Genomic DNA, 22,882 nt, shown 5'->3' with positions numbered 1-22,882 from the left:
ACAATCTGCAGCACAACCATCAGGACACCTGTTAAACAGGGCTTGGAAGGAGAATTCCAACAATGCTTTGAGCTGGGCTACATTGAGATCTGTCACTAGTCAGTGAGCAGATAATTACAGCATATGTTCACTAAAATGTTGTTTCTAAAATAGAGAGGGTGAATTATCTGTGCTTTGTGTTCTTTCTTTCTCCTTTCCTTTTTTTCATCTGAACTGCTTATACCATAGGTGATCAGGAGGTAGCTGATTTCTGGTTGCATAGAACAGTATTCCTTAATAAAAACTAAATTGCATCTTAGGTTTCAAATGTAACCTGAAATAATTTCTTAAGTCAGCTTTAAGTCAGTGGAGCATTCTTCTCTGAAGGCAAATGGTGAAGAAATTTACAGCATGTGACTATTTCATTAACTGAATGACTCAGTTAAAACGAGCAATAATGTTCTGTGTTCCAGTTCAGTGGTTTGATAGGAAATAAATAGCTGTCAGGATTGCCCTACAGAGGCCAAGTGTGTGTACTTTGCTGTTACTATTTTTAATTGCTTTTCTATTTCATACAGTGCAGTGAGAAAGTAGAATTGGTGCAGTTAGGAGATGAGAAATAACAGCTAAACTGCTAATAATCATCTCCTGTGTCTGCTTTGAAAGGAGAAGAAACATGAGATGGAAAAACTTGGAAAGCAGCAGAGAATTAAAGCTGCAAAGGGCAAGGTGGAGATGAGAAGCAGAGAAGTAACATTTGGGATAATGGGCTTAGGCAGAGATGAGCATATTCAGCTTTGATTTGGAAGACCTCCATTTCAGGAGGGAACAGTTGTAAGTTTTAGAAAGTAACAATTTTAGTAAGTTGGCAAGACAGTTGACAAATCAATAATACAGGAATACAGATAAAATGGATATTTTAGCTTCATTTTGAAGTAAAGTAAGTGCATGTGAGAGAGAGTAAGAAGAAACGTAAGTGGATGGTGAGGAAGGTTAAAAGGAATTTTCCTCTGAAAGGAAGACTAAGGTCTGAAAAGCAAGCAATGCTTCCTTGTTTCAATGGTCAAACTCAGGTGATGCTTGATTGGAATGTAGCTCTGAACCCCCCTGTAAGGTGACCCTAGTATGTCAGAGCTACTGAGCATAATCCCATCCTGCCTATTTTATTTCAGAATATTACCACATGGCTAAAAAAGCCATTGACTGGAGTACATTTCAAAGTTCACCTGAAACTATTGAATACCAAGCCAAATACACCAATTCTTTGAATTCCCAGCTCTCAACAGGATGCTCCACTTGCCTCTTCTGTAGGTGCCATTCAAGGTGTTCTTCCTCCAAGCTTGAAAATCCTGACAGTGGGAGAAGCTTTCCTTGTCATAAGTGTTGTGCCAGTTGTCATGATCCTTGTTTCCAGTGTGTTTTCATATTGCTGGATATTCTAGATCTGTTTCACCTGGTTTCTTTGGTGGTTTGTCAGAGCAGCTTCAGGGCACAACACAAGGCGTATTTGGGTATTGTTGCTGATGGTTTGACTTTGCCATTGTGCATGCTCACCTACAAGCAGATTTATAATTAATGGACTCCACTGCCTTGGTGATGGTTGCTACAATACTAAATGTAATCTGAGATTTTTCAAATCCAGGCTTATAAATAATTCACTCTGTCTTAAAATTCCAGTGTGCTCTTCTTCCTACCATTAAGAGATACGGATTTCTTGTCACCTGTATGTTCTTGTGGGTTTGTTTATTGCTAGATCAAAACATGGTTGTAAAAAGACTAAGAGCAGGTGAATCTAAGCCATGCTGTATTGAAATAATGCCAAAGCCATTGCTGCAGAGATCATTACATTATTATGTGTTAACACTTTTTTCATCATGTGATTATCTAGCTAACTGCAATGTAGGGGAGATCTGGGTTTTGCTAATGTAGAAGCACAGTGTGCAGATTGCCAGGACATTTTGTGTAGTTTCTTCCCTCTGCACATTCCCAGCCCCAGGCATTGGCCAGACTGGCTGAGGAGCCCTGAGGCAGAGTGCCCTGTGCTCCTGGGGCTGAGCCCTTTGCTCTCCTTCCACTCCACCTCAGCCATGTGGGGAACAAAGTGTAGCTCAGGATCCAAATTCTCATCCTTGTGGCGAGGCTGAGGCATGTTGCTCTGAGTTCTCTTTTATTGAGATGTAGGTTCCCTGAGCTGTTAGTGTACATCTGGAAACTCAAACATGGAAAGATTTGCTAGACAGTGTTTCTAACTATGTTCCCTACTACTCATCAACATATGTCTGCTTCTGCTCACAGTAACTAATTCCTCTAACCTTTAAACGAGAAAGTTGTACATTCATTAAACTTGCACTGGTACCTGAAGTGTGTAATTTTATATTTTGTTTGGGTTTCTCAGCATTAATTTAGTGGTTAGCACTAATAGTTTACAGATTCAGATGGTGCAACAGCCCTTCAGCCAGTGATGTAATAAATGGAAAATGCTTATTTCTGTTTTCAGTCTTTCCATTTTCTAATGTAAGATTATTTGACCAGCAGAAAAGTGGCGTTAACTAAGCTTGGCTTGGAAAAATGCTTCCATGCTATTTTCCTCCTGTAAAGGTGTTGATCTGTTCTCAAATATTTTGTTATTGACAACTTCTTGAGTTCAGCTGTATTGCTACAGAGTAAGATCAGCTGTGCCTCTTAATTTTCTCTTCTTAATAATACTTGCATTGTATTTCTACTTAAACACTAATAATAGGTATCTTCCTGTGTGGGTCTACATTAGGTCTTCTTTTATTAACTTTGGAGTAGAAGGTTCTGCATTATATGTTTTATTAACTTGTAGTAGAATTAAGAATGCTTGTTCATACAGTAAGTGAACGTGATTAATGTCAAGTTAAGCTTTTAATATTGTAAAACCTTTGCTAGGATAGAATTACATTTGTTTTGCTAGCAAGGATTGATACAGTAACACCTAAGGCAGCTCATGTAACTTTTTCTTTAATATTGTTATGTCCTTTACTTAACACTAGGCACACAAGGCAAACGTGGCTTTTCTTCTATTTCTGGATTACTTAGCTGTGGTTCTTCCACTAAAAACATCTACGACTTTTCAAAATATTAAACATTGCTGTACTGAACAGTAAATTCAGTTTGAATTTCATACATTGATTGTATAGGAGATGTCTTTAAATAGGTTTGATAAGTCATCAGTGCCTGCATATCCAGGGCTCATGCTCCTGCTTATGGGCCAGGGACGAGTTTTCTGAGAAGAACTTGTGTGAAGGAGATAACAACTGTGCAACTACTGAATCTCCATTTTTCCAGCACATTATACCTGAATTGTGTCTCTTCTTCCCCTTCTCCTTGCTCTAAAATGGTGTTGTTAGAGCTTTCCTAATGACAGTTCCTTGTAAGAAATCCATGCCCATCATTTTCAGTAATTGTTTTTCCTCTGCAGCTAAGACGTGAGAAGATTGACCTTGAGAACACTTTGGAGCAGGAACAAGAAGCACTAGTGAACCGTCTCTGGAAGAGGATGGATAAGCTTGAAGCAGAAAAACGGTTTGTGTTGTTACAGTGCTCTTGTTACTGTGGGAGAGGATTTTTGTGGCATTCGCATTCTCTGAAAAAATCCCTTCACCCAGGATTTTTCTCCTGGGAAGCTGCTGAGAGGCCTCAGGGAAAAAGGAAAACAATTCTTATCTCATTTGTTGTGCTCACATGTGGAATGTGTTTGGAGATTGTTTACCCACAGGTAAACAATGAAACAGGTTTCATTGGATTCTGCTGTGAGTTGTTTTGGCTCATTGGCCAGTTTGGCCAAGCTGTGTTGAGACTCTGGAAAAAGTAATGAGTTTTCATTATTATCTTTTCAGCATTTAGTAAGTATCCCTTCTGTATTCTTTAGTATAGTGTAGTATAGTATAGTATTCTTTAGCATAATATAGTATTATAAATTAATAAATTAGCCTTCTGAGAACATGGAGTCAGATGCATCACTCCTGCCTTTGTCAGGGAATTCCCAGCAAATACAATACTTTTTAATACATCATGTCTGGATTAAATATGTTCATCTCTGTCCCACAAGAGTTGTCTAATCTGTGAAAACCTGGAAGATGAAGCAGTTGAAAAGTTCCTTGTTAGCATGATGCCCCATTATTGATTGCTTCAAGTAGATAAAACTAACTAGTATAAGAAATTACCTAGGAAAGCTTGAAGGAATTTATTGATTTTTTTTCTACTGCTGATAGCCTCCTTTTAAAGCTTCTGGTTTGTGGTCAGCTTTAAATTCATGGTATTTTACTGTGTTTGTGATATGAGAAGCTCTTGTTTTTTCCCTTTCTGCTTAAAGAAAACTTGAGCTTTTTCTCAGTGGTGTGCACTCATGTCATTGAGACTTCCCAATGCTTCTTTAGTAGATGTTAAGACAGTGACTCTTTATATTATTGGAACAGCTAAAATTAAAAATACGTATGAAAGCAATCATCTCTTAAATGTTAGACTAACAAGAACTCAGTTTGAGGAGGAAATAGGAGAGAATAATGATTAATGATTATTAATACCTGATATTTTTATGTGTCTATTGTTATGTTAATGTGACCCTCTGAATCTTGGCTGGGGCCTCAGAAAACACCTGAGCCTGAGTGAACTGCAGGTTTTGTAGTTTACTAGGACAATAATTTTTACCTTTTTTATTTTGAGTTTAAAACTAAACTTTTTAACTCCTCCCCAATGTATCTCCCCTCAAATAGTAGTTAAAATAAACCCTGCATACCTTTCAGAATCCTTGCAGTGGCCTTCTGGGGGATACAAGAGGTTTTCATTAGAATGGAAGGTAAAATTTGCACTCTTTTTCATACAGAATTTTGCAGGAGAAATTAGACCAGCCAGTATCTGCTCCACCATCACCCAGAGACATATCAATGGAGATAGACTCTCCTGAAAATATGATGAGACATATCAGGTTTTTAAAGAATGAAGTGGAGAGGTTAAAGAAACAACTGAGAGCTGCACAGTTACAGCGTGAGTAAACAGCTTGTTTCAAATCTTCTCAAGTTTTTCCATTGTAAGATTTTTATATGTACTTTCTTGAGTTTGAATTGAAGGTAGAAGTGGAAAAACATGGGGCAGGTTCAGATTACAGCAATTTCATAATTGCAGTGTTATTGCTTGTTGATGTATTTATACTGTAGTTTAGAGGGTTCTTTAGATTTGATAAAAAGATGTCGAAAGAATCAAAAAATAATCCTTGAGTATTTTGTGCCAGAAAAATATGTATCTATCTTTTTTTCCGGAAACTTGGCAGTATTTCAATATACAAATTTTTCAAAACATATTTATGGCCTACTTTGTAGGAGTCATGTTGCAAATTAAGAATTACCCAAAAGAATTAACAGCTAGAGAAATAAAGGTCAGCTGTATGTAAGAATTTCACTTGTTAATGATTGTGGCAACCTGAGGCAGCTGTTGCACAGTATAGCAGCATTAATTTGCTGTGTCCTTTCCTGTGTAAGATGGCTCTGAAGCATAAAGAGCTGTTCCATAACAGGTTCCTGTTGTGCAGGCTGGGGCCCCTTGGCCAGCAGCGGGAGCTGCATTTTGCCCTGCCTGCCCAGGAGGGGACTGAGCACTGAGCACAGCTGCCAGGAGGCTGCTGGCACCTTCCCTTGCACTTTGCAGTGCCAGTCCTTCATTCCCTCCTGCTGAATCTGCAGTTCCTGTCTGGGAAGGCAGCAGCTGTGCCTGGCTCTGAGTCAGTGGCATTGCAGTGCAGTTGGTGAGTGGGGAGATACCTCAGCACATGGCCAGAAAAATCTGGGCAAATGCAGAACAAGTCAGGATCAGCCCTCTCTGGCCAACCAGGCCAGCTGGAATATTTCAACCTCCATTTAGAAAAGGAGATTACTGAAGGCAGAAGCCTTCCTTCAGGACAGAGATGATGGATCAAGAGTGCTCTTTTGCAGAGACCTTGTGCACAAGTTTGTGGCATTAATAATTTGTGGCTGTTAAAAGAAGATAAGGACAGCTAATCTTTGTACTTGCAAATTCTGCACTGCAGCCTTCACTGACTGAAGTTCAGAACAAGAGCAAGGCCTTAGATTAAAAGTACTCTTTGTGCAAATCCAGCCTAATTAATTTCATTTCAAGTATCATTTTTTAAGTGGTTTCTTTTTGAACTACTGTGATTTAGAGTAAAAAATTGAAAGCATTAATGTCAAATTTACACTGAAAATAAGAGCTTGGTTTAAAAGGACTCTCTCCCTTTGTGAACAGGTTAAACAGAACTGCAGTACAAATAGCAGAGCTAGTAGGAATGGTGGATGTGCCAGACTGCAAGCAGAAGATGAAACTGAAATGCAGTTTTCAGATTGGTGTTTGTAATACATGGTCATTAGAGAACCTCTAGTATTCTTTTTAAGTACTTAATGAAATCTGCTTATGAAATTCTGATACTCGTATTACATTTTTTATTTCTGAAACACTTCTAGTAACTGCTGTGATATGATAATAGTGTTCAGGAAGTGACACTGTTACATTTAAAGGTGATATTTCCACAGAAGAGAGATAAATCACATGTTGTTAATAGTTTGGGAGCCGGTCTCTAAAAGAGGAATATTCTTTACCTTGAAGGTTGTTGCATAAAGGAGTGATGACAAAGCATGATGAGTTGTTTTGGGTTTTCTTAATGTCAGGGATTTAACTACAAGCTTGCTTAAATTTTGCAAAATCTCACAAAATACATTGTGTTTCTCATAAGTCTTCATCACATATTGCATTTTATTTAAGTAATCTGTCACAAACCTTTGTAACTTTATCACTGTAAATAATCTGTGGTACCAGACCATTTAAGTGATGTTTGCTGAACTTGTTTAGAACTGACAACTCCAATTGCCATTTCATGTAGAGTAGACCTCTTGTTGGTTTTTAACATTAAAATTGAGTACAGTTTTAATATTAGTGCATGTCCTGTTGGACAGCTTCTATGATAAGACATGTAATTGAAAGAGTGCTGTAGAATATATATAAGGTAGTAATTTTAATACAAGTTTGAGTTTGGAGTTTCAGAACTCATGTTGTTTCAGAACTTGTGCTGTTGCTTCCTCCTTCAAAATGAAAATATACCTTTAAAATAATTTCTTCAGTGTGTTGCAGGAAAATCTTGGTAAATGTGGAATAGCGTTATTTTAATGGAGCAGGAATCAGTATTTTTTCTTAATGGTTTTAGTTATGTTTTCTTAATAAAATTTTTCTTTCTTTTCAAATTTATTTTAAAAAATACTTTTGGTTCATGGTAGTGAGCTTTGTTTGTTTTTCTTACATTTTATTTTCAAACTTGATGTCAAACAATAGTTTATTTTAATAGTTACTATTCTGAATTAGGCTTTGAACTAATGACTTAGAGCTGAAAATTTTCAGTGATCTATCCTGAGCATTTTCTACACCTTCATCTTGAAGTGTTGGAGTAAAATTAGGCACAACATACTTGGCTGCCTGAGAAATTGAATTTTGATCATCTTTTAACAAAACTATGAATTTCAGATTCAGAGAAGATGGCACAATACTTAGAAGAGGAGCGACATATGAGAGAAGAAAACTTGAGACTTCAAAGAAAGTTACAGAGGGAAATGGAACGTAGGGAAGCTCTCTGCAGACAACTGTCAGAAAGTGAATCCAGCTTAGAAATGGATGATGAAAGGTTTGTGTTCTTTTGGCCATCCAGATGTGTTAGACTTCTTTATCAGTATTTATACTACTTTTTGAATATTATGGAATAATTTTAGAAGTAACTTGTATATGGGTTTAATATGCATATCAAATTCCAGCATAGTCCAGGAATTGTATCAATGTTGTACAGAATTTGCATTAGTTTTAACAGTGAGTAAGAAAATATTTGTATCTGAAGATTGTTTTGGAGTTTGATAATATATATTGGAATTAATACAGTTGTGGAGTTGAAAATCAGGATAATTTGATCACAACACTTGTTTTGTCCCCAACTGAGTAACTGTAAGGAATTCTGTGAGGTAGGGACAGCATCTTTACTTGGGCCTGATTTGTCCTTTGCAGAAAGTAAAATGTGCTCAGCCAAATACAAAGGGATACTGTGTGAAACCTTTGAGAGAGGAAGCATTTCCAGAACTGTTGGGTTGTCCTTAATGTCCAAACCATAACATCCTTGGGTTTTTTTGTCTTTTTTGCAAGCTGCTTTGCTTGCCTTGACCTTACAGATAATCTTGAATCTTTCATAGTTTATATTGTACCTTTTGGTCTTTTCTCATGTCTTAGAAACATGACAGTGTTATATCTTAAAAGAGGATTTTAAGTACATTTTGAATAAAACATTCTCAGTTCTTATCAAATGCTCATTATTTGGTTGTATTGTTGTATATTATTTTGGATTTATGGTAGTCCTTTAGAATAAATTTAAAAGTTACTCTGTGCTTTGTATTTTTTCTGATACTGAGAGATTTCTGTTTCCTCTTGGGTCCTTAATATATTTGTTATAAGATGTAATTTATCAGAAACAAAGTACTAGATATTTTGTGGTAAGGAGTACCCTTAAAGGTCAAAGTAGTGTGTTCATTCTAATGAAACACCAAGGCAACTTGACCTATATTGCATTAGCATCTGGTATTAAGATGTAGCAAATGCTGTATAAATTTAATTGTTAGAAATAGGAGATTCTGAGGTTGGAATTTTTTCTTATTAGGCTTATCTTTTCTTCCACTATTTACAGTGTAATGGAAGTACAGTCAAAATCTAAATCTATAAGAATTACCAGGATTAATCCAAAATTGTAGAGTACCTAATAATTTTTTTATTACCCACTTGTAAGTAGTGGTAACCAGGAAGGTGCAGGAAAATTTGATTAACTATTCTGTGCTTTTAAGAAATTGTCATGTTTGATTTTTTTGGTACTACAAAGGCCTGACAGAATAACTCCAAATCTGGTATTTGCAGTGTAAGTAATAGAAAGCAAAGTAAGGGATAAAGCAGGCATTAGTAGTTAGCCTGAGAAGACAAAATACTTGCAGGACTATGTACAACCAGGATTTTAAAATGTCATTTTTTGTCAGCTTACATCTTCCTAAAAATGATGGTGGTGATGGGACAGCTATCCATCTTTTTCGGTTGCATTCTGTTAGCTGGTGATAATTATTGCTTGTAAATGAAGATCCTTTCCTGAATGTAAAGGACACAGCTCTCCCAAAGCCTCTTTCTCCAGACCAGCAATAGCTTTGTCTTAATCCTCCATCCTGTTCTTTGGAGTAGCAGGGTAGTACCTGAAACCAGAACACATGTTAGTGGGCTGCTGCTGTTCCACATCACCTGAGGCAGGAAGTGGGATGACTTTGAGGAAACTCTGTTTGTGTAGAATGCAAGGGGATTAAATCAGAGATGCTGCCTTGCTGGAACTCACACACTGGTCTGCATTGGAGCCTGCTGTGTGTTGCAGAGGTAGCTTAGTTCAGTTTCACTAACCTTGCTACTGGTAGCTCTTTTAAAAATTTGTATATTTAATTAAACTCTAATTTATTAGTTTGTTAGTTTTCTGTTGTTCTCTATTGCAGCTACTTTTATTGCCAGGTCTACCCAAATTCAAACCAACCTTGGTATCACTACAGTGTACTGCCTGTGCTAGGGCATGTGGCTTGTTAACTCTGAATGTCCTGGTTAAAAACCAGCAAGATGCAGTACCAAAATATGTTTCAAGTAGTCTATGGACAGACCTCAAAGTAGTCATTGTGAGTTCCATCAAATAGGAGTAATTTTAATACTGTTCCATGTCACTGGTTTTTTTTATTATGATGGAGAAATAAGTGCATTTACTAAGAATTCCTGAGAACACAGAGGTGGAAGAGGGGACAAGTAAGTCAAAGGGCTGTTAGGTAGCAAATTTGGCCTGCTGCTGTGCTGTGTCCAGTAAAGAAGCACAGCTGAATCTAGTAATAGAATCCCATGTGCACTGATCTGCATCCACCTGGAGAAAGTGAGCTGGGGGGCATCTAATCTAGAGAATGACTGAAAAATCTAAGTGTAGAGTGCCTAAGCAACTCAACCTGAGACTGTCAGCCTAGTGCTGTGGAGGTAAACTCCACAAAATCTCTTGAGGTAAAAACAGTGAGTGACAAGTAGGAGCAATTTGTGTTATTTTTATTCTTTTGTATAGCACTTGATATCTGTGAAGAAGCTTCACTGTAGTCAGTGAATGAAGGATAAATAAATATCACTAAAAGTATTACAGGTGGGGAAAAATGCCTTGCCTCAGGTTCTGATCTGTTCAGTTTATCATAGTGAAGTATGGGATGTGTCTTGCAACACAGCCTGGAAGTACCTTTAGTGGGATGGTCCTGGGTTCAAAGTGTCTCTGTCCTCCAGTGGCAGAAGATGGGATGAGCAAATGTTTAAATGTTGGGACCAGAGGGATTCAAGTAGGAAACAGGACATGTTTTTAATGCTATGGCTGATCAGCTGTTTGAATAAATTGTTAGTACTTTAATGATTTCTTCACCCTTTTTCACAATTTCAGATTAGTGCTGAATGCCTTTCTGGAAGATACACTCCAGCCAACCAAGCTTTTGAGTTCAATGTAGAAATGATGTGTGAAGTGCAAGAATGTAGAATGGGTCAGAATGGATGAACCAGAGATGGTTTACATCTCTGACCTTAATAAATACTATTTAATCATATACAACTTACGTGGTTTTAACTGCAAATGCCTAAGAGAAGTCCAGCTGTTTCCATGGAAAGTTAAGCCAGTGTCAGCAATGACAAGAGTTCCTGTCATGACTTCCTAATGTGATTCTTATGGGAATTGAAAAAATCACAGTGAAACATTTAAAACATGGCACATTTGAACAGGTTTGATCTAATTATTCTTTGCCTTTTTTTGTTAGATATTTTAATGAGATGTCTGCACAAGGATTAAGACCTCGCACTGTGTCCAGTCCTATCCCTTATACACCCTCACCAAGTTCTAGCAGACCTATATCACCTGGTAAATATTTAACCCAGTTTCTAAAATTATTGTATGCATCACATAGTAACGTGCCCTATTAATATATTTAGGTCAGTAGCCTTTCAAAGCTAGTTTGGAGAAAAATCCTGCATCATAAATGCAAGAATAGTTTTGCCTTAGGTGTCTTCTAGTACAGCATGTTCTTGGATGGTGACCAGATATTCTATATTTCAGATCTGTGGACAGATAATGAAAATCAGTTAAGTAGCTATCACTTGAACTTTATTTCTTTTTTGCTCTTTTTTTCTCTCTTGCTGTCTTTTTATTCCTCCTCCCTTCCCACACAAGTTGCTCAATAGGACACATAAATCAAATGGATTTCTAGAGTCTGATGAAGAACTAGTAATGAGATTGATATTGTGCTCTGAATCAGAACTTCTTAGAGAAGTTTAATTTTAAACATGTTGGAAAAAAAGTCAATTTTCATCTCTCTTCAGTAGAGAAATGGCTTTTGTACTTCTGCTATTTTCTGTTATTAAACAATAACTGTAAAATTAATAATTCCTATCTCACATATTTTGTATAACAGAAGCAAACAAACCTTTTATGAGTTTCTAATTACTGGATAAATTTAAATCAAGTGTAATGCATTTGTGTTACTAATACATTTACTGACTGAAATTTAAAATCCCTTAAAATTGCACTTAGACATTGATTACAAGCTGTTGGCAGTGGGTATTACATGGTGCTCACAAACACCTTGCACATAAAGAAGTGAATTTGCATGCCTGGCTTTCCCATGTTCACCTCTAGAGCCTGCCAGGCAGATGGGATGTGCTCTGTGTTGACACAGGATGGGAATGAGACATTTTATTACATGGGTCTGCTAGAACATAAAAATGTCTTTAGATCCTTGAATTCTCAAGGTTTCTCAAAGGACTATAAATAGTTTTCATCCAGGTGTTGCATGTGTGAAGACCAGCTATGGCTGTAAGCCATGTTGCAGTGTTAGAGATGAGCAGTGTGACTAGGAGTTTTCAGAAGGTTTTTGCATTTCTGAAATGAGCCAAATGACTTGACTTCCAAGGTGTAAAGGTGTGTTATCAAGAAAATGATTCATGTTTTCTAACCTCTTTCCTGTAACTGGGTGTACAGAAGTGTAGTTGTGCCAACAGGTGCTCTGGAGGAACAGCTCCATTCGTGGAACTCTGTGTGCAGCATTTATAGCAGTACAATGTCCAGCTGCAGGTTGGATCTGCAATCACACAGAAATTACAGCTCTGTGTGGGACAGATTACCTGCTAACTTACATTATTTAGCAATGCTCCCTGTTTAGGTGCTGATGTGTCAGTGCAGGAGAACTCTGTCAGTTTATTCCTACACTGAGACTGAAGTGCATTCCTTGTTCCCTGTGAATTTGATTTCCCATCAGTAGTTGATACAAGACTGAAAATTTTATCCCACAGAGGATGCTGAAACACACTCTGAAGCACAGCTGAAATTATTATTTCTAACAGAGTGTAGAAGTTTGGAAATTTTGGTGTGGTAAATGTTCCAGGCCAGCTTGTCTGCGCAGGCAGCTGCATTAATCTCCTTTTCATCTGATAAATTAATATCAGCAGTTGGGAAGTGTCAGACTTCAGAAAAATAGAAGCTGCAGTTTGTTAGAGAACTAATGAGATCAATTGGGAATTTTGTAGAGCTGTCTGGGATAAATTAATGCAGTAATGGATGAAAACAAATAGGTTTTGAGAGTATTTTGTATCTAAAGTAGTACAGTAAGATGATGCCAGAAGTATCAGCACAGAATAATAAAGCAGCTGTATGTTGCATCAAGTATTTGTATGACTTGGCATATTTCATTTGGGAAATGACGTGCCCTGAATATGTGGAAGCAGAATTTGTAACCAGTTAGAAATGCTGTGATTTCATGTGGATAGCTGATTGAATGGATTGCATTCTGGCTTCTGAATCCCAGAGTCTTTTGTGCCTGTATGGCTTGGGATACTACTTTTGAAAACTCTTTGAAGCTGAGATACTGCTGAGATTTGTAGCACAGATCACTGTGCTAGAAATCTTTTAGAACTTTGAAGATAGTGTAATTACTGCTGCTCCTAGGCAGCTGGGGATTAGTTTTCCTAATTATCAGTTAGTCTTCAGTGTAGCTACTGTTCTGTGTTTTGCTGCTAGATAGATGTGTGGGGCTGCAGAGATGAGCTATCCTGAATGTATGTGCACTGCTCTGGTTTTGTTTCTTTGGCTGCCATGTAGACTTGCATTTGTCAAGCTTGTGGAGCTGGATTATTCCAAAGCAGTTCAGAAGTGCCACATTACAAAGGTGTCTCTGTTTTGCCCATTATTTCTGAGCTCTTACTCTGACAGGCTTCCTTGTCACCTCCATGAACATTGACTTGTTTCTATCCTTGTTGCTTACAAAAGCACTTAAATATAACACATGTGCTTTACAGATAATCAGATTGTGTAGTGAAAAGGCAGATGAATTTTGTTGTTACTCTGCAGAGGCAGGGATTCCATGGAAGTAACTTGTAATTTGCAGCAGACATATATTGACAATGTAACAGAATCAAACAGAATTGAAGGAAGCACAGGCAGTTTTATTTATATAACTTCATTATTGATCTGAGGCTTGTTCTGTTTTCTCATCCAGATCTTGCCTCATCTCTTGTAGTTAGAAACACACAGGTGCATGCAGACAGGGATGGTGCTGGGTGTTGCTGCAGGGACATTGTTCTGTATTGGTTTAGTGTTGAAGTATGAAAACTGTTAAATCCAGTGTGGTGTTATAAAAGTTTAATAGGCCTTCAGAAATGTTTTCTGGTCATTATTCTCCAAAGCAGTTGTTTGAGTCTAATTGTAAGCAGCTGAGAAAAGTCTTGTCTCCTTCCTTATGATGTTTTTGTCAGAAAGCAGAAAGGAGCAAAAGGTTTTGGAAAATGTGCTCTTTTGAGAAACTCAAGATGTTCAGAACTTTTTAGGTGTGAATTTCTAGCATTTGGCAGTTGCTGTTTCTGTTTCCCTTGGTTAAATAGACCAATACAGGAACTCTGCATTTTTATAATTTAGTTCTTACAAAAAGGAAATACTTGGATGAAAGAATTAGATATTTGCAATATTGGACTTTCCCTAATGTAGGTAAAACAAGTTGCAATTTTAAATGTTAGTTGCCAGCCTAGTCCAGCTAGTAACATTTCCCAGCATGTTTTAATTTCCCTGTCCCAAAGGTCTTTAAAATGCTGAGGCAGAAGAGAAGGAAGCCTCAGTGCAGATCTGGTGTGCCTTGGAGAAGCCACCTACATCCAGTTTTTTTGTGGAACCTCATTGTCACCCATTGCTAGGTGGCTTCTCCAGGCACAACCTTTCTGCTTCCTCAGACTGTGTGTAGTCCAGGGAGCCATTTCCTTCATGGAGAAATGGAAATATTTATGGACTAGAACTAAGCTACTATGGGAGTCTTACACCATTTATCTTAAGTGAAAAGTTATGTTTAACATTGTATAGTGTATGTTTGAAACATATGGTAGTGTGCTACAGGAAAAGAAAATAAATTTGCACCACACTTCTCAGTACGATTAGTGTTTTCTGGATGGTTAATCTGTAGCACTTACCAGTTTTTAGGCTATAATTGATTCAAAACAAAAAAAATTTAAGAAAAAACCCTCACACTTTAGTTTTTAATATCAAACAAGAATGTTGATGTTACCTTGTTTTAACAATTTTAGGTCTGTCATATGCAAGTCACACAGTTGGTTTCACACCACCAACTTCACTGACTAGAGCTGGAATGTCTTACTACAATTCCCCAGGCCTTCATGTGCAACATATGGGACCATCCCATGGTATTACAGTAAGTATTGAAATTAGTAAATACTTGTTACCAATATAGTTTGGTTTTTGGAAGTTATGATTGGTTGTCCTTAAGCTTTTTTACAAAACATTTTTGTAAATGTTTGTTTTTGTCTCCTTACTCCAAGACACTTATTGCTGCTTTCTTCAACCCTGATTTTCCTCTTCACCCCTCAGAAACTGATTCTTTTTGGAGAACCTTGTTTTCTGCAAAAGAATAGGCTGTATTATCATCTTAAGGACAGTAATAGGTATCATCTTATGGATCAGCAGGCAGGGTGTGAAAAGTGATGTTCTAAGCTACTAAGCCTATCCCAGGAAGTAAAAACATTGCTTTCATTTTTCTCCTAGTCTCCACCATCTGACGGATGAGTCATCTGAGGTTGCTTCAAGCTCAGGTTTTCTTCAGGATGACACACAATGCTACCATCATGTCACTGTAACAGGCAGTTAACTCTTATTTTCTATTGTCACTGGCAAAGAAGAAAGTTAATATAAACATTTGTTAGGGCAATTTCTCATATCTTTCAACGGAATTTATTTCCTTTTTACCTGCGATGTTTGATGCATTTCTGCTTCATTGTGTTTCTTCTAAATATTTGTGGAGTTTAATGAGCAAAAAAAGCCTAAATATTAACCATATGGTAAAATACCTTCTCGTTGCTGTATCAAGACCATTTTGATTTTTCTCAGCAGGTATGGTAGTATGTAAATATTCATCAAGGTTTTGCTTATGCTTGTCATTCTCAGATGTGAAAACGTATTTTAATAGAATTTTTAGTACAATGCTAAAATATGGCTGCTTCTGGTTTAAGAGGGTGTGCAAAGAGAATTGTCAGAATTTCACTGAGCTAAAGTGGGTGGGAACACTGCAGTGGTAGGTAGAACAGAAAGGAAGCTGGAGCTCAGCAGGAAAGAAGAATTCTGGTTGGGGCTCAGCCCATAGCTGTGTGTCACATGAGTTAGTCACAGGAAAATCTTTATGCTTCTGGAAAACATAGAAACTAATTTTATAAATGAGTTTGTCAAGGAACTTGCTCTGTTCAGTTTCTGAAATACTACTTTTTCTGAAACTCTAAATGAATTGAGTCACTGTGAGAAAGATCATCTTGAGGACAAAATACAAATTGTTCAGAGAAGGGTGTTGACAAACAGCTCATGGCTTTGTCTCAATACTGATACCAGGTCCCCTTATGTGTATGCAAATGCAATAAATGATATTAAGTGTTTCAGAGGCATCAGTTTTCAAGAATCTCTTGGGTTTCACATATAATTTTAATCTATTGTACATAGTTGTGCAGAAAAATAGATACAATATATTTGATTTGACTAAACTGCAGTTTTATTCTTGACTCTTCATTTTTTGATTTCCATTACAAAATAAATTTGACTTTACATTTGGTAGTACATTTGATATAGAGCTGTAATCATGCTTCTCCCCATAGCTGACCACCTGTGATTGATTAGTAATTATGGGTAGGTGGTTTGTCATGCCATGAGGTTGTTGATTAATGCTAACCAGATTGGTAAGTAATGAGCATTTTTGTTTCAAAAGTGCAGAAGTTAGTGTTGTGGAGTGTAATTTATATTTTTGCATTGCTGACATTAAAGATTATCCTTTCTCTCCTGCCCCTCAGATTGTAAAGATGAAGTGGGGTTTCAGTCTTTGTTTAAATGTACTAGTTGTTGAAAATCTGTGGTTTCTGTTCTGAGGGGGTCTCTCTAACAACTGCTTCACTCCTGCAGCTCAAAGTGTTGTAATATTTTTTTTGTTCTCCAAAGAGCAACTTGTATTATGCTTTGATTTTGCTCCAGTGTGTGAGCTAAGAGTCTTTCAGAGAGCTGGAGATTGTGGGCAGACCCTGCTGCTCAGAGCTTTCCCACCCACGCTCAGGTACCACATCCTGGTACGCCAGTGCCAGCAGCATGAAGTCAAGGCTTCCTCAGCACCTGCTGCTTGGGCAGGCACAGCTGGGAGGGGCTGTGCCTGCAGCATCTCGTTTCTTTTTAGGTTGCTGGTCATCATGGGTAACATATCTGCAGGACATGTCTTGTGTTCATTTCCTGCAAGCTGACAGGAAGGAATGCATGTTCTCTTTGATGTCAAGAGTACTTCCCCTTTCCTTTGCTACTCCATTTTCAGAAGAAGATTTATTTTATGTAAAAGTTGTATTGTGACTTCTGCAATGTTTTGAAATTTCTTGTTCCCACATAATTGTTCAGACTTCTTTGTGTGATTGTTTTTTTTCCTTTGCCAAACTTAGAGGACTTGCACCTAACATTGCTCAGGAGTGTGTTAAACGTGATTTCAATATTTGTTCTGCAGAGGCCTTCACCACGAAGAAGTAACAGCCCCGACAAATTTAAACGTCCCACTCCTCCTCCTTCTCCAAACACGCAGACCCCAGTGCAGCCACCTCCGCCTCCACCTCCGCCACCCGTGCAACCTCCGGGCCAGGGCGCGGCGTCGCAGGCAGCCAATTTCCAGCATTCAGTGCATCCCTCCTCTCAGCCTTAGTGCATGTGCTCTGCAGTCTCTATGTCAGAAGTGGACTCATAACACGGAGCAGTTTACTAAAAGCCAAAGGCTTACTTGGCATATTTGGATTTGACTTATTTGCACTGAGGTTATATAGGCTTCACTGTTAATTGTGTTGTAAACGTTTGTATAAAATGCAGCCAGTGTTGTGGGTCTACAACACTAACTTAACAAAGTTTTCCATCAGTGTTTACTTGAACTACATGTATGTCCATTCTCTGGCTGGAACATTTGCTACTCTGTTTGGTAATACGGCATTATGTCGTTTTGCTTGGCTCCAAAGCTTCATTTTCCTGGCTTTTAGGTTTGTAAAATTAAAGGGATACCTTTTTATATTTTTTCATGACAATTTGCAGAAAATGAAAGGCATGATGGGCTACGTGATAAATTCTGAAATATTACAGTGTTTACCAAGCTTATGGAAGATCAGCACTATGTTTCAGTCATTTACCAGCTTCTAGTGCAAAAGTGAGTCAGACACCCTAATCAGTGCCCAAGACACAAGCTCTCTGGTATTTCCTGGCAAATACGCTTAATTCACAGAGGACACATCCATCCTTCTCCTGTTTAAAAGCACCTCAAACACATGGTACAGTCAGAACTTTACACTGAGGGAACTGGCTTGTTGGAGTCTGTGGAATGTACAATTTGTGGACCTTAAGATTTGATGATGTCACTTGACATTTCTGCTAACCTGTAAGCTGCCCATACCGTGTGCCCTGTCACAGTGACTGCAGGGGAGTGTGGTCCTGCCCACAGGTTACTGAGAGCTGATTCAAGTGTGTGCTCTTGGATTTTTTTGCTGCAGAAGGCGATGTGATTGTAGAGAACAGCTGATGATAATTTCTTTCTTGTTAAAATATATTCATTGTGATTCCCCTGAAGCAAAGATTGAACAGGTGTTTTAAATGTTCAAAAGTCTGTTAGAAAACGAGATCATCATAGAGGAATATATTGGCTTAACGGCCAAAACTTTGTATTGCTTGGTAGAAACAGAGTACAAGAAAGTAGCACAACATGGCACTAATGAATGCTTATTTAGCAGCCTAAGCCGGTACAATGTACAAAGAAATGTATTCCAAATACATTCTTTCCATTCATTTAGCACAAATAAATTGGTTTCACTTTGCAGTGGAACAAAGTGTCACTTCTTGATATTGACATCCTACTCGGTTACATTTTTCCTGAGGTTCCTGTTGAGTACTGGGGTTTATATATTATTGATAAGTTTAAATGGTTTACCTCATATATATGGATATGTGGGCCATGGAAAATGACAAGAGAATGTTTATTTTATGAGAATATGTATCTGGCTATAATCAGAGCAGAACATGAGTAATTTATCTTTTGTTTACAAAAGTTTGTTTGACATGCTTAATGCTTTATTAAGGACATTTTTAAGAAGGAAGTACAGCATTCTGGTAGTATACTAACACTTGTACATATAATGTCATGTTTGCCGCTCACCTCTTCAGTCAGAATTGCAAACTGAAAATCCTTATGAGAATAGTGCTCTAAATCAAAGTTCTAAGTTAAAATAATGTTGTAAAATGTTCCGCTTAAGGCAAAATTAGAATTTCTTCACCGTAGCTATGTAGTTTCAGCTCTGAGAGAATTTAGAGAAATGCATATATAGTCTATTACACTTCTTAAACCAATATGGGATCAAGTGCATTATCAAATTACATTACATTAATTATGGTAGTTACTCTCCAGTCAGACAATTCTCAAGATTGTGGCAGACCTAAAATTTGACCACTGCTTCCACCTGAAAATTATTGACCATAGCAGATGCTCAGCTTTCCATAGAGGAAACTCAGCTCTGAGCATTATAATTAACCAGAGCTCCTGAATAAGTGATAGGATTGAATGGGAGAAGGTGACAGATAGTCAGAGGTGGGACTAAGGTCAAGACAGGATCAGCTTAGTTTGACACTTGTCCTTTTGTAAACATAAGACGAAGAAAAAATGTACTCTTTATGAAGCAGGATTCCAGCTCAAGTATCCCAGAATTTGAAATGGTGCCCTCCTTTCTGAAGTGCTTTGAGATCCTTGGATGTATGGCTCTGTGGAGGGCAATCTCCTGGTGGTGGTAGCACAAATGTGGGTGGAAAAGGAAGAGCCTTTGATGGTGTTTTAAGATCTCAAAATGGAAAATTGCCTAGTGTAATTTACATTTGAAGCATATTCCAAAACTGAATTTGTGTAACCCAAGTTCAGCTGCTGTTATGAAGTGTCTTAGTGAACTTTCCTTACTGTTCCAGTGGGACTGTTACCAGAAGAAAGTAAAGAACTGACAAATGTATACTAAACCTTGAAAGTGTAAAAAGGCACTAAATTGGCCTTATCGAACTAAGAACGTTGAACAAACATTTGCTTGCAATCAGAAGTGTTAAACTCTATTTGTAGACTTTTTGAATAAGATGAGAAATTGTGCACAACCATCTCCTAATAAATGTAAATGGATTTTCAGTTTTCCTTGTGAATTATAGTCATGAATTATGATTCTGCAGCTGTGATTTTATCAGATCTGTAGACTGGAGAAACTCACCTGACAGTGAGGTCCAGCTCACTACGAGGGCTTAAGTGCTTTGTTTCTCTCAGAAGCACCTGGGTGATTTTCTGACATCCTTTTCATCACTAATGCCTCTCAGTTGCACACTGCATTGTCACTATTTGTGTAAGTCCACAGAAGCAGTTTCTAGCTGTGTGGAACATTTTGTGAGCATACCCCTTCACAGCTAAAGATTGCAAAAAATAAAATCTACTTTTCAGCTGTTTCAACAGTGCTTTCCTCTCTGACAATCAAGCATACAATACAATTCTTCTTGTATTTTCTCTCAAGGAACGTGGCTTGGACACTGGAATGCAGCCGATGCTCTGTAGAGCATTAAGAGTTTATTTTATCCACAGTTTGTTCCACAGAAGTTCTTTGGAAGAAGAGGTGGGACTGTTTGGAGGTAGTCTTCAACTAAAAGCCAGATAAGACTGTTTTAATTACATGTACTCTTTTAAGAGCATATTCCCAAGGGCAGAAAGTGCATCAGAGTTTTTCCAGAAAGTATTAGTGCTGTTCTATTGGCAATTGCTGTTCTGAAGCTGAGCGGAACAGGATTCCTTTCCTGTTAAAATGTTTTCATTTAGGAATCCAGCTGTCTGGGTGGAATCCCTGTGCACTTCAGCTGAATGAAAAATGCAGTCTTGGAAGCAATGAAAATGAGAAAGTTTCCTGGGATATGTGCAAGTTTTGCACTCCTGACAGGAGAGTATATGGACTCTGTTAAAGAAAAATAGAAACTGATCATGGAGACAAATAAAAGAACCTTGAATAGTTTATCAATCAAAGAAACACAGTCTCTCATCCTCAGTGTCAATTATTGCTTTGCTAAGAGGATGCAGCCAGGGATCTTGATTGAGCTTTACAATGTTTTTCCTGATCCTAATGCTTAGTTTTACAAGCAGTACAAATTCTAATACTGTTCAACTCTTTCTGATATTTCCTTTTTTTCAGTCATGGCAGTCTATTTCTTTTTGATCCTTGGGAGTCTACAGAGCATGGACTATGCAGAGCATATTTCTTCAGTTCAAGCCATCTCATAAGAAACCAGAAGGTTTATGAGTGTAAGCTATAAAATTATAATACATGCATATTTTACCTCCTTGAGAGGAAAGGTCTCTCCTCCTGAAGAGAGCAAACAGAGCCCCTGACTACCAAATGGACTGTATGCATAGAGACAATCTGATTTCCTCAATTCCCTGAGAAGCTGAATTCCTCTCCCAGCCTTTTTTTTTTTTTTTTTTTTTATTTGAATCATGGTTCTTAGGATTTTAAATTATTTTAAGGTCCACGTCTCAGTATAATAAGTACTCAGGATACCTTCATGTTAATTGTGGGTAACAAGCATGAGTCCCAGTACAAGCAGAGTTTGAGTCAGTGCCTCTGTGTGGACAGGAGGAAGTCACTGAACATGGCAGACCGTGGCCTTCATGGTGCAGTAAAAGTGGGAGTGTGTGCTCATATAATGATTTATTTTTCTAAGCAGCTGCTTTTGGATTTTAGGTGTGTTCTGAAGAGGAGATAAACTGTGGAGTTGGGCACTGCATTACAGGCAGCTGCTGCTACTTTAGGGAGAAGAGTGCTTGTGCCTGTTCTGCGAGCTGGGCTCCAAAGAAAAGTACTACCTCATCTTTCAGCTGGGATGATGTGGCCACAGGGCCAGCAGAAATGCTGCAGCTCTGTTAGGTTTTGTTCTGCATGTGTTACCTGGATGGGAGTCTTTCCACACTGGAATGGGGCTCCAGAGGTTACAAAGCTTTGGTAGAGGAGGAGTGAAGAGTTAGGACAGATGGTTGAAGGTTGACTTTGTAAAAATTGTGTCCCTGTAGTAAAATTGCTGCTCAGAGTGCTCTTTTTCTAGGCCTGGAGATTGCCTGTATTAAAACTATTTTGGGGGGTGGGGGGCATTTTTTTGTGATTTCCATTGAAAAAATTCTGTGTTGCAGTTCTTCAAGTTTATGGTGTTGGTATCTAATTGAAAAACAACAACCAAAAAAAAAAATCACAAAAAGCAATTCCCCAGAAATATTGGAAGTAGTCTTCTGTGGGCAAAGGTGGGTTTTCTCATGATAAAACATAATTCTGTGTCTATAAACTGAGATGTTTTATTCTAGTGGTAAAACCTAAGCTGTCCAAGGCACTTTTGTTTGTGATTGCTGACTTTTGTTTTGGCAGGTGTTTCAGATGAAATCTAAGCCTCCTGTGGAGGAAGAAAAAAATCACCTGACAGCTGTAGACTGTTCCTTTCCTGCAGAAATACAGCAATTTCCTCAAATGCAAGTGGAACAAGCATCCTTGAGCTTTTCTGAAGCTTATATTTAATTTCAGTACCTTGGTGATTGCTCTTGTATAGTTAGAGAATCGATGAAGCCTCATTATAGGTTGGTTGGGTGTCTAGCTGGTTGTTCCTATGTTTTTCTGATCCCAGTGAAGGAAGCCTGTTGGAATTTGGATCAAACAGTGGCCAAAGTGCACATTTGTTGAGCTTGAAACCAAGTGGCGACTTTAAGAGCATTCACTGTGTTGGTGTGGATCAGAGCTTATTGTAAGAACCTCAGATATAAAGAAGTTTTGGTTTTTTAGCAGGTTACATTCTGTTCCTGTACTAGCTGTATTATTGCTTTTTTATATATCTCAAGGTGTTTACATATACTTGTAATTGTTACAATGTGTCTGTAATCAAGCTCATCTGTGCCTTCATGCAGACTTCCAATAAACACTTGATTTTTTTGTATTTACTTGTATGGAAGACTACTGGGTGGATGTATATTTCCTTCTCTGTCAGCTTATCATCACTGGGAAAAAGAGGAAGAAAAATGAGAACTAGGGGTCAGAGAAAGTTGCATGTTTGTCTTTGTTTTTGCTGTCCTTGATTCTAGTTGGGCCATTCCTTGTGTTAAATGTCTGAGTGTGTAACCTGGGGAATAACCTGTGCACATGATAAAGTTTGCATGGGAGGTGCTCCTCGCTTTGCATTAGGTGGATATTCAAAGTACAA

The 22,882-nt window shown here is 37.9% G+C and overlaps 1 protein-coding gene across 1 annotated transcript in view; it reads left to right on the top strand.

Annotated features, from left to right (window-relative positions):
* Positions 1 to 22,622, top strand: part of CCDC6 (coiled-coil domain containing 6) — a 51,139-nt gene extending 28,517 nt beyond the window's left edge. The window contains exons 4-9 of the mRNA XM_054276829.1: positions 3,422 to 3,525; positions 4,826 to 4,986; positions 7,504 to 7,660; positions 10,863 to 10,963; positions 14,665 to 14,789; positions 17,115 to 22,622. Of these exons, the coding sequence (XP_054132804.1) occupies positions 3,422 to 3,525; positions 4,826 to 4,986; positions 7,504 to 7,660; positions 10,863 to 10,963; positions 14,665 to 14,789; positions 17,115 to 17,306 (840 nt within the window). The 3' untranslated portion in view covers positions 17,307 to 22,622. The remainder of the gene's footprint in view (positions 1 to 3,421; positions 3,526 to 4,825; positions 4,987 to 7,503; positions 7,661 to 10,862; positions 10,964 to 14,664; positions 14,790 to 17,114) is intronic.
* The last annotated feature ends 260 nt before the right edge of the window (positions 22,623 to 22,882 follow it).

Source organism: Melozone crissalis, unplaced genomic scaffold (assembly GCF_028551555.1).
Source record: "Melozone crissalis strain CALT ecotype California unplaced genomic scaffold, PUWL_Pcris_2 ptg000019l_1, whole genome shotgun sequence".
NCBI classification, from domain to species: Eukaryota; Metazoa; Chordata; class Aves; order Passeriformes; family Passerellidae; genus Melozone; species Melozone crissalis.
This window is presented reverse-complemented; position numbering and strand designations above follow the sequence as displayed.